At 57.6% G+C, this 13,113-nt stretch overlaps 1 protein-coding gene across 2 annotated transcripts in view; it reads left to right on the top strand.

The window, feature by feature from the left end:
* Positions 1 to 13,113, top strand: part of ZNF236 (zinc finger protein 236) — an 88,937-nt gene that overhangs the window by 60,651 nt on the left and 15,173 nt on the right. For both annotated transcript variants that reach the window (XM_058676923.1, XM_058676922.1), the window contains 5 exons: positions 717 to 862; positions 948 to 1,167; positions 1,412 to 1,591; positions 7,371 to 7,558; positions 10,534 to 10,665. In XM_058676923.1, the coding sequence (XP_058532906.1) occupies positions 717 to 862; positions 948 to 1,167; positions 1,412 to 1,591; positions 7,371 to 7,558; positions 10,534 to 10,665 (866 nt within the window). The remainder of the gene's footprint in view (positions 1 to 716; positions 863 to 947; positions 1,168 to 1,411; positions 1,592 to 7,370; positions 7,559 to 10,533; positions 10,666 to 13,113) is intronic.

Raw genomic sequence — 13,113 nt, 5'->3', positions numbered from 1 at the left:
GGGTGCCAGCCCCTGCGTCTGTCTCACTTGGTGTCCTCATGAATTTCACAGTGAGCCGTGCAGTGCACAGCACTGCTTCCTGCTGCACCCACCTAGTGGAGTCCCCGTGTCACCAGGTCATAGAGCCTGCTGCTTCTCCTTCAGGCACAAGTGGCAGTTTCTGGTTGTGAGTGAATGCCCTGCTGAGGGCCTCGTGGTGCCCTAGAAGCCCAACCACACTCAGAAATGCTGGCCCAGCAGTGGGCTTTCTGAGAGCCTTCTCTGATTTGTAAAATCAGTAATGTTACTATCTGTCACGGAGTGTTTTGTGCTTGAGGTGGCGTGTGTGGGGCACATCAGCAGTTCTTCATCAGGTGGTGCGCATGTGCTGCGTGCAACTTCCTCCTTTGGAGGTCCTTGCGGGGCACGCATCCTGCGGGCGGTGTGCCGGACGGCTGCTGCAGACCCTGGCAGAAGCAGCGGTGGCTCAGGTGACGGGCGCCCTGCTGCCTGTGGTGGAGATGTGGATTGACGCCTGGCCCAGCTCGTGCTGCGCCAGCAGTGAGGAGTGAGCCAGCAGGTGGAGCCCACCTTTGCTTGTCCGTCTTTCTCCTCCTCCCTCCTGTCTCTCTGCCTTGCAAATAAGCTTGAAGAGGATTAAAACAGAAGCCTCCCTGTAGGGGATGCCTGTCGTAGGAAAGCTTTCTGGTGCTCACCGCCCCCTCTCTCCTGGCCAGCTGGAGGTGACCTAACGGTGTCCCTGACTGACGGCAGCTTGGCCGCCCTGGAAGGCATCCAGTTACAGCTGGCTGCTAACCTGGTCGGCCCGAACGTCCAGATTTCTGGGATTGATGCCGCCAACATCAACAACATCACTCTGCAGGTACGGTACCTGCCATCCTTCCCTGGGATGCCGACGGCGCAGGAGAGCAGGGCTCGTCCTGACAAGCGTCTGTGTCACCTTGCAGATTGATCCAAGTATTCTGCAGCAAACACTACAGCAGGGGAACGTGCTGACGCAGCAGCTTGCGGGGGAGCCTGGCGCGGCCCCGCAGAGCAGCTCTGTTCCTGCCAGTGTTGTCATCCAGCCTATCTCGGGCCTGTCCCTACAGCCCACAGTGACCTCTGCCAACCTGACCATAGGCCCGCTGTCTGAGCACGACTCCGTGCTGACCACCAGCAGCAGTGGTAAGTAGGGTGGTTTGCTTCACCCCTGGTTGGAGTCCCACGGGAGTGACTTGGGACACAGGACGCAGTGACCGCCTGTGGCCTTGCGTCTCAACCTTGGCCCTGTTAATGAAGGAGTAAGAAATGACTGCTGTCTTATTTTCAGTCTCTTTTTAAAGTAACAATTGCAGTAAAGTGTGTTTGGTACAAAATGGGGAAATGTGTACTTTTAAAGCTTGATTTTGTTTTGCTTTGTGATACCCAGGGACGCAAGACCTCACGCAGGGGATGACGTCTCCAGGCCTGGTGTCCACCTCCACTGGTCCCCACGAGATCACCCTGACCATTAACAACTCGAGTCTGAGCCAGGTCCTGGCGCAGGCCGCCGGGCCCACCACCACGTCGGCTTCGGGGTCTCCACAGGAAATTACCCTGACGATCTCTGGTTAGTAAGTCGGCGTGTGCCGCATCCTTGCTCCTGCCGTGGAGGTGCGCCTTCATGGTATCTTTCTTCATCACGTTCTGTGGCACACAAAGCAGTGCTCAACTTGTAATTCATGAGAAATACTCAAGTTTAGTGAAAAAAATAATCTGATACAGTTTACACCCAGAACTCAAGATAAAAATGGTAGTTGGTCCTGTCACTTAGGGTTTGAGTTGTAACTTAATTCAGTAGATTTGTCGTTTTCCTTGGTGAGGAGGAGGTGTAGTGAGTGCATAATTCCCACTCGTGTTCCATTCCGCTGAGGGGCATGATCTGCGTGCCCTGGGACTGAAGAGCGCCGAGGTGCTGCTGCTGTCTCAGTCCCCAGCAGGTGTGTGCAGCAGTTGAACACAGGGCCACTTGGGACGCGTTCTGCAGTGCAGCTCATAGAAACCCCATGCCCCAAGCCATGGCACTGCCTGTGCAGGGCTGTGGTGTTCTGAGCCCACCTCCCTGCCTCGGCTGGGGGCTGTGGTGTTCTGAGCCCACCTCCCTGCCTCGGCTGGGGGCTGTGGTGTTCTGAGCCCACCTCCCTGCCTTGGCTGGGGGCTGTGGTGTACTTTCTCCGTGGAAACACTGCTTCACCCTGGCAGGCCTCAGCCGCAAGTGCTTCTCACCAGCCACATGCCCTCACTATGTTACTGATGTTGATCTGGAAGTTCATTGATGCCTCCTGTCTTGGAAGGTCATTGATGAACATAAGAAAACTAATTGCTGATGATCAAGATGCCGGCTGTGCAGATTCAGTGTGTGGGAGAAGTGATCATGTTTCTCCAGTGATGGGCAGGATAACCAGGCCAGCTCCTCCCGTCCCCCAGGAGGCTCCCCCAGCAGGGCCATCCTTCCCAGAGCCTTCTGCAGCAGTTCATAGTGCCGTGGGCGCCGTGACGAGGCGTCCCTTGGCAGGAACCGTGGGCGCCGTGACGCGGCGTCCCTTGGCAGGAACCGTGGGCTCCGTGACGAGGCGTCCCTTGGCAGGAGCCGTGGGCGCCGTGACAAGGCGTCCCTTGGCAGGAACCGTGGGCTCCGTGACGAGGCGTCCCTTGGCAGGAGCCGTGGGCACCATGACAAGGCATTCCTTGGGTGCTGTGACGAGGTGTCCTTTGGCAGGAACCGTGGGCGCCGTGCCAAGACGTTCCTTGGAAGGAGCCGTGGGCACCGTGACGAGGTGTCCTTTGGCAGGAACCGTGGGCGCCGTGCCAAGACGTTCCTTGGAAGGAGCCGTGGGCACCGTGACGAGGCGTCCCTTGGCAGGAGCCGTGGGCGCCGTGACGAGACGTCCCTTGGCAGGAGCCGTGGGCGCCGTGACGAGGCGTCCCTTGGCAGGAGCCGTGGGCGCCGTGACGAGGCGTCCCTTGGCAGGAGCCGTGGGCGCCGTGACGAGGCGTCCCTTGGCAGGAGCCGTGGGCGCCGTGACGAGGCGTCCCTTGGCAGGAGCCGTGGGCGCCGTGACGAGGCGTCCCTTGGCAGGAGCCGTGGGCGCCGTGACGAGGCGTCCCTTGGCAGGAGCCGTGGGCGCCGTGACGAGGCGTCCCTTGGCAGGAGCCGTGGGCGCTGTGCTGGAGGAGGATGTCTTCATGGCTTCTGATCTGGGAGGCCTTTGGAGGGTTCATCCTAAGGGAGCACTTTACTTTGGGGTAGCACGCCATGGTTAGGCAGCAGAAGCTGCCCATAGCACCTGGTCTCCAGGAGGACTTGGAAACTATCTCATGTTTATGAGATCTTTCTAGAATGTGCAGGTCGCTTACCGGGAGGCCATCAGCAGGTGGTTTTGCTCCCGTCTTTCTATTTCCCATACTGCATCTGGGGCTTGGACGGCGGCACCTGGGTGTCCTAGGTCGTCAGCAGGCTTCCACACTATGCACGGAGCGTGTGTGCTGGGAAGCCTGGGAGAGCAGGCTCCGTGATGGTCACAGTGTGCCTAGATTCATCTAAGCGTGTTTTGACCATACTTGGCAAACTACTGCTCATGGAAGTATTTTCAATTCTGTGAAAGTTTTATTCAGCAAAGTTTGAAATTTTAATACTTAAATATTGACAAAATGTTGAACTCCTAAGAAGTGCTTTAAAACCCAGCTTAAGGAGTGTGTGTTCCTCTGTCATTTGGGGGATGTTGTTCACCCGTGTCCCTCTGCTCTGCAAATGTATTCAAGCTGGTTCCCCTTCTGGGTACTTGTGTGATGTTTCCAGTCACCCAGTGGGCATCTCCACCTGGATCAGGACCTTACTCCGCGTGACCCAAATGCCCGTAGTTGACTCAGTCGGGGCATTGAGACTGTGGACGAGTGCAAGCCTTAACAATAGCCAGTGCAATAGTGGGCAGCTAAGGACCTGCCTGGGAGCTGTGCCTCGAGGACTGGGGGACTGGCCGACGGCCTGGTGGGCTAGCCTGCGCTCTGGGGCCGACGGCCTGGTGGACTAGCCTGCACTCTGGGGCCGACGGCCTGGTGGACTAGCCTGCACTCTGTGGGGCCGACGGCCTGGTGGGCTAGCCTGCACTCTGGGGCTGACGGCCTGGTGGACTAGCCTGCACTCCGTGGGGCCGACGGCCTGGTGGACTAGCCTGCACTCCGTGGGGCCGACGGCCTGGTGGACTAGCCTGCACTCCGTGGGGCCGACGGCCTGGTGGACTAGCCTGCACTCTGTGGGGCCGACGGCCTGGTGGACTAGCCTACACTTCGTGGGGCCAACGGCCTGGTGGGCTAGCCTGCGCTCTGTGGGGCTGATGGCCTGGTGGGCTAGCCTGCGCTCTGTGGGGCTGACGGCCTGGTGGGCTAGCCCGCTCTGTGGGGCTGCTGACTTTGGCTCTGTGCAGTGGGTTGTGTTGTCACAGGTTTGTGGACTGCTTTCAAATGAATTTATCTCAGACTAGTATTTTTATTCCCACTCTCGGCCACTCTAAACTTCAGGTACTTGCGGTGAGTAGGTGGAGTCTCTCGTGGGAGATAGAGTGGTTCTTTGCATAAGGTTTCTTTGAAAGGTTCGTTAGCTTTTCTTCTAGACTTGGTATAGTCAGTCCCTGCTCTGCTGTTTTCCCGTCTGCCTGTGGGCCAGGTGGCTAGGCTGGTGGCTGTCTCCATCGTGGCATGTTTGCGTTCCTCTGGCCTCTCCTCACTGCTCTGGAAGCAGTGGCCCTCCTCCCAGCAGGCGGCAGGCTGCTGGCTTGGCGTGTGCTTCTGTGTGTTGAGGGAGAGGCCGCTCTGCTTGGATGTGTCTGGGAGTACAGTGGTTACAGTAAAGCAAATGGGAAACAGAAATGAGAAGTTACAACCTACAACCTTTACGTAGGTGTCCAGTGCTCACGCTCCTGTTGGGAATAATTGGGGGCCGACATTGTGACGTGGGATGTGCAGCCCCCAGCTGAAATGCTAGCTTTCCACTCGGGCGCCGGTGTGAGTCCCGGCTGCTCCACTCTCCATCCAGCCCCCTGCTAGCGAGTCTGGGAGAGCAGTGGGGGACGGCCCACATGTGTGGGCCCTGGTACCCGCTTGGGAGATCAGGAAAAAGCTGCTGGCTTCTGCCTGGCCTAGCCCCAGCTGGTGTTGGCCACGGAGGCAGTGGACATACACATGGAAGAGCTCTCTCTTTCTGTTACTCTCTCCTTCTCTCTAACTCTACCTCTCAAATAAAGATTTATTCATTTTTATTGGAAACACAGAGTTACAGAGAGAGAGGAGAGACAGAGAAAGATCTTCCATCTGCTGGTTCACTCCCCAAGAGACCATGATAGCCAGAGCTGTGCCGACCTAAGGCCAGGAGCCAGGAGCCTGCTTCCAGGTCTCCCATGTGGGTGCAGGGCTCCAAGGCTTTGGGCCGTCCTCTGCTGCTCTCCCAGGCCACAAGCAGGGAGCAGAGCAAATGGGACATGGACGGGTGCCCATATGGGATCCCGAAGCTTGCAAGGTGAGGGCTTAGTTAATGAGCCATCACACCACTCTGCATAAACAGGTCTTTTTTACAGACAAATATCTAATGGAGAGTTGGAGCTGCGGCTTCTAGGGACAGACCAGTGGTCTGGCAGCTCAGAGGCCTGTGTCCCCTATGGGCACACCCAGGTTCAGCCCAGCCTCGGGTAGCCAGCATCTGTGAGAGGCATTTGGGAGGGAACTAGCATAGAGTTCGCTCTCTGCCCCTTCAGTGAAGTGGTGTGGTTGGTTTTTCCTTTACAGAGTGGCTGCTAGAGCTTTCGGCAGATGCGTACTTAGGAGCTGCTTGTGGCTTGTGGAGTAGCTGGTGTGTGCTCAGGGTGTTTCCATGCCCCCTTCCTCTAGCCCCACATGCTGTTCGGCAGCGTTGAGTCTGTTTTCCTGCTCTGGGGAGTTCTGCTGAGTGGAGCCCCGTGATTCCCGGCAGGCTGGCCCTCTGTGCAGTTGTTTTGCTCCCTGTGCTTGCTTCCCAGGGTCCTCGGTGGAGTGTCCAGGACGTCTCGGAGCCTGTCCTGGCAGCCCTGTCCTGTGAGGGGATGTAGGGGATCTTGGGGTTCATGTCCAAGGGAAGGCTGAGCAGCCAGGAGCTGTTTCTGCTTGGTTTTGGCGGTTTTCTGTGCGTCCCTGGTGAAGCTTACAGGGAAGTGCCCTCCCTCTGCCCAGGCCTCCTGGGCACCTGTGCCCACCAGGCTCTGCTGAGGCAGCTGTGCAGGGTCAGTTAGTGGCTAATGCTCATGTCACTGTGGAGCGATTCTCTGGGGTGTGTGGGGGAGCACGGGTTGCCATGGGGTGCTGTACTGGCAACTGGAGTGCTTCGGTGCGCAGGCGTCCTCCACACATCCACACTCCCCTCCTGCCCCGCATGTCAACGAGTCGGCTCTGTGCCTGTGCGGGACACCATGGCAGGCGGGAGGGGGCTGGTGTTGTTCCTGCGGAGCCCCAGCCCCCTAATGGTTGTACTGCTTTTGAAGGTTCCAGGTCTGTGCAGAACAGTGTGGGATTCCCTGAGTGTGGATCTGTGGAGGCCTTGTGGTGGAGAACTCCAGTTACAAATAAGTAACCTGGCTGCCTGCGGCCCGTTCCCAAGGGAGGTGCCGGATGGCCCAGGTCACACAGTGCTCGCCGCGCTTGGTTCCATTTTATTTGGAAGTTTTATTAGGGAACAGCCTTGCAAGCAGATGATTGGGGTCACTCATGGCCAGGTGACCGTGTGTCTTTCTGTGTGTGAGTGTGTGCTGTCACTGTTGGGCCCATCCCAGGGTGAGGACGGTCCCAGGCTCGGCTCACTGGCCAGGACGGCACTTGGTGTCTCTTCTACAGAGGGAAGGCCTCGCCTTGCCCCCTGCTGCCCCAGCTGTCTTCCGTTCTTTGTTCCTAAGTGTCATGCAAGATTCGTGAGCAGATAGAGGCGGCTCGTGGCTTCTGATTGCCTGTGGTCCAGTAAGTGGACACTAAGGGCTTGAAGTGAGGGATGAGTAGAGCTGCCCAGGCCTGTGCATTTGCTGTGGAGGGTATCACTGCTCGTAGGACCGGCTTGGCTGCTGCCTTGGGCTGCTCCCCGTGGTCTCTGGCGCTGCAGTTCGAGGGCCAGGGCTACAGTGGTGGCCATCCTAGGACCCAGACAGAAATGCCACGTCTCCCCTTCGCTCTTATGGCATCTTCCTGTAAGAAGAGCCTCATCCTAGAATTGGGGTGAGAGCCCAGGGCTCTGGGGCACTCTGTTGGCAGCACTGGTCAAGGCTCAGGGTGCATTTCTGCTCTCACAGGCACGCTGCTCTGCGTGCCCACTGACGTGCGTGTGTGGCCTTTTGCAGAGCTGAATCCTGCAAGTGGGAGTCTGCCTTCAACCACACCCATGTCCCCGTCAGCCATTTCCGCTCAGAACCTGGTCATGTCTTCATCGGGCGTCGGGGGAGATGCCAGCGTGACACTGACCCTGGCGGACACTCAGGGCATGCTGTCAGGAGGCCTGGACACGGTGACGCTCAACATCACTTCTCAGGTGAGAGCCCTGGCCTTCTCACAGAGGGGCCCTTCTGCTCTGCTGAGTATAAATTATGCACACTTTCCCTCCAACTTCAGGTATCGTTGTTTGTACTGAAAGAAAAAAAACACCATGTTGTAAAGGGGAAGAAAATTTAGAAAAGCATAAGAAATACAGAAGAGCAGCGGGCTCAGTGAGCACCCAGCATCCCCACTGCTGTGGGGTTAGTGAGCACTCAGTGAGCACCCAGCATCCCCGGAGCCAGTGAGCACCCAGTGTCCCCGCTGCTGTGGGGTTAGTGAGCACTCAGTGAGCACCCAGCATCCCCACTGCTGTGGGGTTAGTGAGCACTCAGTGAGCACCCAGGGTCCCCAGAGCTAGTGAGCACCCAGCATCCCCGCTGCTGTGGGGTTAGTGAGCACTCAGTGAACACCCAGTGTCCCCGCTGCTGTGGGGTTAGTGAGCACTCAGTGAGCACCCAGCGTCCCCAGAGCCAGTGAGCACCCAGTGTCCCTGCTGCTGTGGGGTTAGTGAGCACCCAGTGTCCCTGCTGCTGCTGTGGGGTTAGTGAGCACTCAGTGAGCACCCAGCATCCCCGGAGCCAGTGAGCACCCAGTGGCCCTGTTGCTGTGGGGCCAGTGAGCACCCAGTGTCCCTGTTGCTGTGGGGCCAGTGAGCACCCAGTGTCCCTGCTGCTATGGAGCCAGTGAGCACCCAGTGAACACCCAGGGTCCCCGGAGCCAGTGAGCACCCAGTGTCCCTGCTGCTGTGCAGCCTGCTCTTGCTCTTGCTCGGTGGTGTGGCATCCTGGGGGCCTCAGCGTGACGGCGTGCTGCCCTTGGCACATGTGCCAGATCCAAGGTTCTGAGCCGTGGGTGCTGCTTGCCCTAACCCTGAGTGGGAGGGGAGCTAAGTGCTGCATGCCCCAGCGGGCCCGGTCCCTTCTGTTCCTGTAAAGTGAATCCTTTAGAGGCTGAGTCATTGCCTTGTCCCTGGGAGCTCAGCGGTGGTGAGCGTTCAAGCTCAGGCTGCTGACATGAGTGGCCTGCGGATGGGCTGGGCTGCGGGCAGACTGGCAGAAGCTCCTGAAGGTGCAGCACTGACAGAATCCAGCCCAGCATTTTCTGCAGCTCCAGTTCCCACTCACATTATGGAAAAAAAAAACATACAAAAGTAACATGCTTATTACTTATTATATATGTTAGCAAGATTATGTCTTTGTGAAATCTGAGAAAGAAAATAGTTGTACAAGAGAATTGGCCTTACAGAGCATTCTTAAGTTTAACACAGTTGAGCCCATAAAAGTCAAAAATTTGGAACAAATACGTTTTTGTAAGGCTCTGATTAATCCTGAGTTAAATTTGAAGAGGGCCCAATTGCAGAACATTCTGTTGGGTGAATGAGAATTCTAGACCAGGGGCAGTTAATTCACTTTGAAATGTGGTTGGTTCAAGTCGAGGCTGAAGTGCAGGGATGAGACATGCGTTGACCGTACAAGTGATTTTGGAGGAAATGGTGCCAACGTACCAGGCTGTGGAATTCTCTTGCTCAGTAGGCAAGCCAGGAGGCCTCATCTTCCCAAGCTTTGCACAGCTGTGGGGTGGAGGGGCAGCGGAGGCCTGGCTGCCCCAAGTTAGTCAGCAGGTGCCAGCAAGCACCTCAGCCAGCTGGGCAGGACCCGGCTACAGCCTACGACTTCCTGCGGTTTCTCACCTGATCCCAGCCCACTGATGTGGATGAGATGTGGAACTGTATGATTTAGACTTGGAAGTGTGACCTTCCTGGTCACAAGTGGGCTGCGAGTCTCTCCTCCAGGGCACAGTGACTGCAGTGACCAGCTCTCACTGCTTAGGGCTGCCTTCCTGTGGAGCTCCTCTCCTCCACAAGTCACTGCTGGTGACAGCGACATGTGTCCTCTGTCTCCATCAGTGTGTCTATCCTTGTGGGCTCTCTGAATAGTCATGTGTGGCTCGTGTGGCTGGCTCCCCATGCTGTGTGGGCCATGTGGGTGTTCTCACTGCTGTGTGGCCCGTGTGCATGTCCGCTTCATGCTGTGCTGTGTGGCCTATGTGGCAGGACCTCCTAATGCTGCATGAGTCATGTGGCTGGCCCTCCCCGTGCTGCGTGGCCCGTGTGGCTGGCCCTCCTAATGCTGCGTGGCCTGTGTGGCTGGCCCTCCTAATGGCTGTGTGGCCTGTGTGGCTGGACCGCCTCATGCTGCGTAGCCTATGTGGCTGGACCTCCTAATGGCTGTGTGGCCTATGTGGCTGGACCGCGTCATGCTGTGTGGCCCGTGTGGTTGGACCACCTCATGCTGCGTGGCCTGTGTGGCTGGACCTCCTAATGCTGCGTGGCCCGTGTGGCTGGACCTTCTAATGCTGTGTGGCCCGTGTGGCTGGACCACCTCATGCTGCGTGGCCCGTGTGGCTGGACCTCCTAATGCTGCGTGGCCCATGTGGCTGGACCTCCTAATGCTGTGTGGCCCGTGTGGCTGGACCTCCTAATGGCTGCGTGGCCCGTGTGGCTGGACCTCCTAATGCTGCGTGGCCCGTGTGGCTGGACCTCCTAATGGCTCTGTGGCCTGTGTGGCTGGACCTCCTAATGGCTCTGTGGCCTGTGTGGCTGGACCTCCTAATGGCTGTGTGGCCCGTGTGGCTGGACCTCCTAATGCTGCGTGGCCCGTGTGGCTGGACCTCCTAATGCTGTGTGGCCCGTGTGGCTGGACCTCCTAATGCTGCGTGGCCCGTGTGGCTGGACCTCCCTGTGCTTCTTGCATTGCCTGTTTATGATGGATTGGTCGCTTGCTCGGCACAGGGCTCTTTCCACTTTCTGGCTGCATGCTTGCTGCTGCCATGAGCATAGGCGCCCATTCTTCAGTGAATGCAGACACATCTCTTGGTATGCTGGGCTGTGTGATAACTCTACAAGTGGCTGCCCCTTAACATGTCTGAAAATTTGTTTTGGCTTATAGCAATAAGCAGTGTCTTTCCCAGGGCCAGCAGTTCCCAGCATTGCTCACGGATCCTTCTCTGGCCAGCCAAGGAGGAGCAAGTTCCCCGCAGGTCATATTGGTGAGCCACACCCCGCAGCCGGCAGGTGGCTGCTGTGAGGAGCTGGCCTACCAGGTATAGTACACCCGGCACTCGTACACTGCAGATTTGGGAGGGCTGGTGACAGAGGGTCATGGGACAGTTGTGGCCTGAGCAGCTGGCTGGCCTTCAGGGATGTGTCCTGCAGCTGAGGCCAGCAGTTGGAGGTCCTGTGTACTACAGTGACCCGACTGCAGGGGGGCACACTTGGCCTGTCTGCCTCCCCTGAGCCTGCTCTGCGCTGGGTACCAGCTTCCTGCAGGGGGGCACACTTGGCCTGTCTGCCTCCCCTGAGCCTGCTCTGCGCTGGGTACCAGCTTCCTGCAGGGTGGCACACTTGGCCTGTCTGCCTCCCCTGAGCCTGCTCTGCGCTGGGTACCAGCTTCCTGCAGGGGGGCACACTTGGCTTGTCTGCCTCCCCTGAGCCTGCTCTGCGCTGGGTACCAGCTTCCTGCAGGGGGGCACACTTGGCCTGTCTGCCTCCCCTGAGCCTGCTCTGCGCTGGGTACCAGCTTCTTGCAGGTGCAAAGCCTGGGAGGACAGCTGATGTCCTGAGTGGTTGGGTCACTGCTGTGCACACGGCAGACCTGCACTGAGTTCTAGGCCTCTGGCGGCGGCCCAGCCCAGCCCAGCTGCTGTCAGCATTACTGAATGAGCCCCTAGAGACAGTGCCTGATCTCATGCACTCGCTCGCTCTCCCTCTCTCTCTCATCGTTGGCATCAGGAGAAGTGTGGCCTAAGCCTCATGTTACAGTGCACTCCTGCCCGCAGGAGTGTGGCTATGAGGGCAGCCCGTGCTGGCGCTGCTGGGAGTGTTGGCTCGCCTGTTGTAGGTGTTGTGCAGCCATCTCGGCAAGGGCTGGCCCCCGTATCCTCTCACAGGGGCACAGCTGCCTCCTGGCCCTGTCACAGCCCCCAGCGCCCACGTGCTTCGGCCAGTACACCTGCACTCGCTGAGATGGAGCCTTGTCCTCTTGTAGGAAGAGGGCCGCTGCTTGGGGACCAGGAGCCTCAGGCTGCCTTCTTTCCTCAGTACTTTGTTTTTTTTCTTAAGATTTATTAATTTTTATTGAAAAGGCAGTTTTACAGAGAGAAGGAGACACAGAGAGGAAGATCTGCCTGCTGGCTCAATCCCCAGGTAGCCGCAAAAGCCAGAGTTGAGCTGATCCAAAGCCAAGAGCTGCTTCCAGGTCTCCCATGTGGGTGCAGGGTCCCAAGGCTTTGGGCCGTCCTCGACTCATTTTCCTGGGCACTTCTTTGAAAAGTATTGATTTACTTATTTATTTGAAGAGTAGAGCAGGTAGTGTACAAGCGAATCCTGCAGTGCTGTGATCCCACACAGTTACTGCTTTGTGTCCCAGCTGCTCCACTTCCAATTTAGCTTGCTGTTACTACACTGGACATGCAGTGAAGGACGGCCCAGGTCCTTGAGACCCTGTGCTCCTGTGAGACCCAGAGGATGCTCTTGGCTGCTGGTTTTGGACCAGCTTAGCTCTGGCCATGGTGGTCAGATGGGGAATGACCAACAGGTGGAAAATCTCTGTAACTCTTTCAAGTAAAACAAATAACTCTTAAACAAAACAAAGCAAAAAACCAAGGTTGGGAAAGACGGAACAAGAGAGGGGAGAAATGCATCCACTGGCTGTTTCGCACATGCGCAGAGTAGCCAGGGACCAAATCCAGAGGCCCGGAGCTACTCAGTGGGCTCCAGGACCCCACGCCCTCGAGCTCCACTGCCATCCGTAGAATGGTCAGCACAGATTAGTAACACCAGAGTACCTTGCAGAGAAGTTGTTGTGGCTGTGTGTTTTTTTTAGCATGTATTATGTTCTGGGCAGTCTAGCGTTGCCAGAAGACTGGCTGAGGAACTAGAATCATGGCCATGTTGGCAAAGGCTGGTCCTTTTCCTTCTGTGACTCGCCCCGCGGGTTTCCGTCTGCAAACCTGAGGTCTGTGCTTTGTTCAGACTGAGTAACCAGCACCCGCTACTTGATGTGGTTTAGCATATCGGTGCCAGCCACGCAGAGCTGTGGCCCCTCAGCCCCGCGGGAAGGGACCTCCTGCTGGGATGAAGGGTCTGTCCCGTGGCTGCAGATGGTGCGCCTCAGAGCAGCAACACTCCTGACACTCGTCCACGCCAGTGCTGGCTGTTCCCACCGTCAGTCCATGTTGGGCAGGTGCTGTCCTGGCCAGCTGATGGTGTCCTTCCCTGCTGCCAGCTGTAGGGGTCCAGTGCACAGCCCCAGCAGCCAGGACAACAGCAGTGCAGCTACACTCTACAGCACGCATGGCTGGCTCTGGCTGTTCCTCATTTGTTCAGATCTTTATTGGTCAGTCCATTTCCACTGTCCCTGGCCAGCCTTGCCCAGGGTGATGGAGGTGAGCCGTAGGCCAGCATGTTCTCTTGTGAGTGGCCCTGTTGTGATTGGCGCTCTGTCGCTGTGCTCAGTGTGCGCGAGATGCCAAGAGTGGCGGGTCACGGCC

The sequence above is a fragment of the Ochotona princeps genome, chromosome 18 (genome assembly GCF_030435755.1).
Source record: "Ochotona princeps isolate mOchPri1 chromosome 18, mOchPri1.hap1, whole genome shotgun sequence".
Classification (NCBI taxonomy): domain Eukaryota; kingdom Metazoa; phylum Chordata; class Mammalia; order Lagomorpha; family Ochotonidae; genus Ochotona; species Ochotona princeps.
The sequence above is the reverse complement of the archived record's forward strand: the minus strand, read 5'-3'. Positions and strand labels throughout refer to the sequence as shown.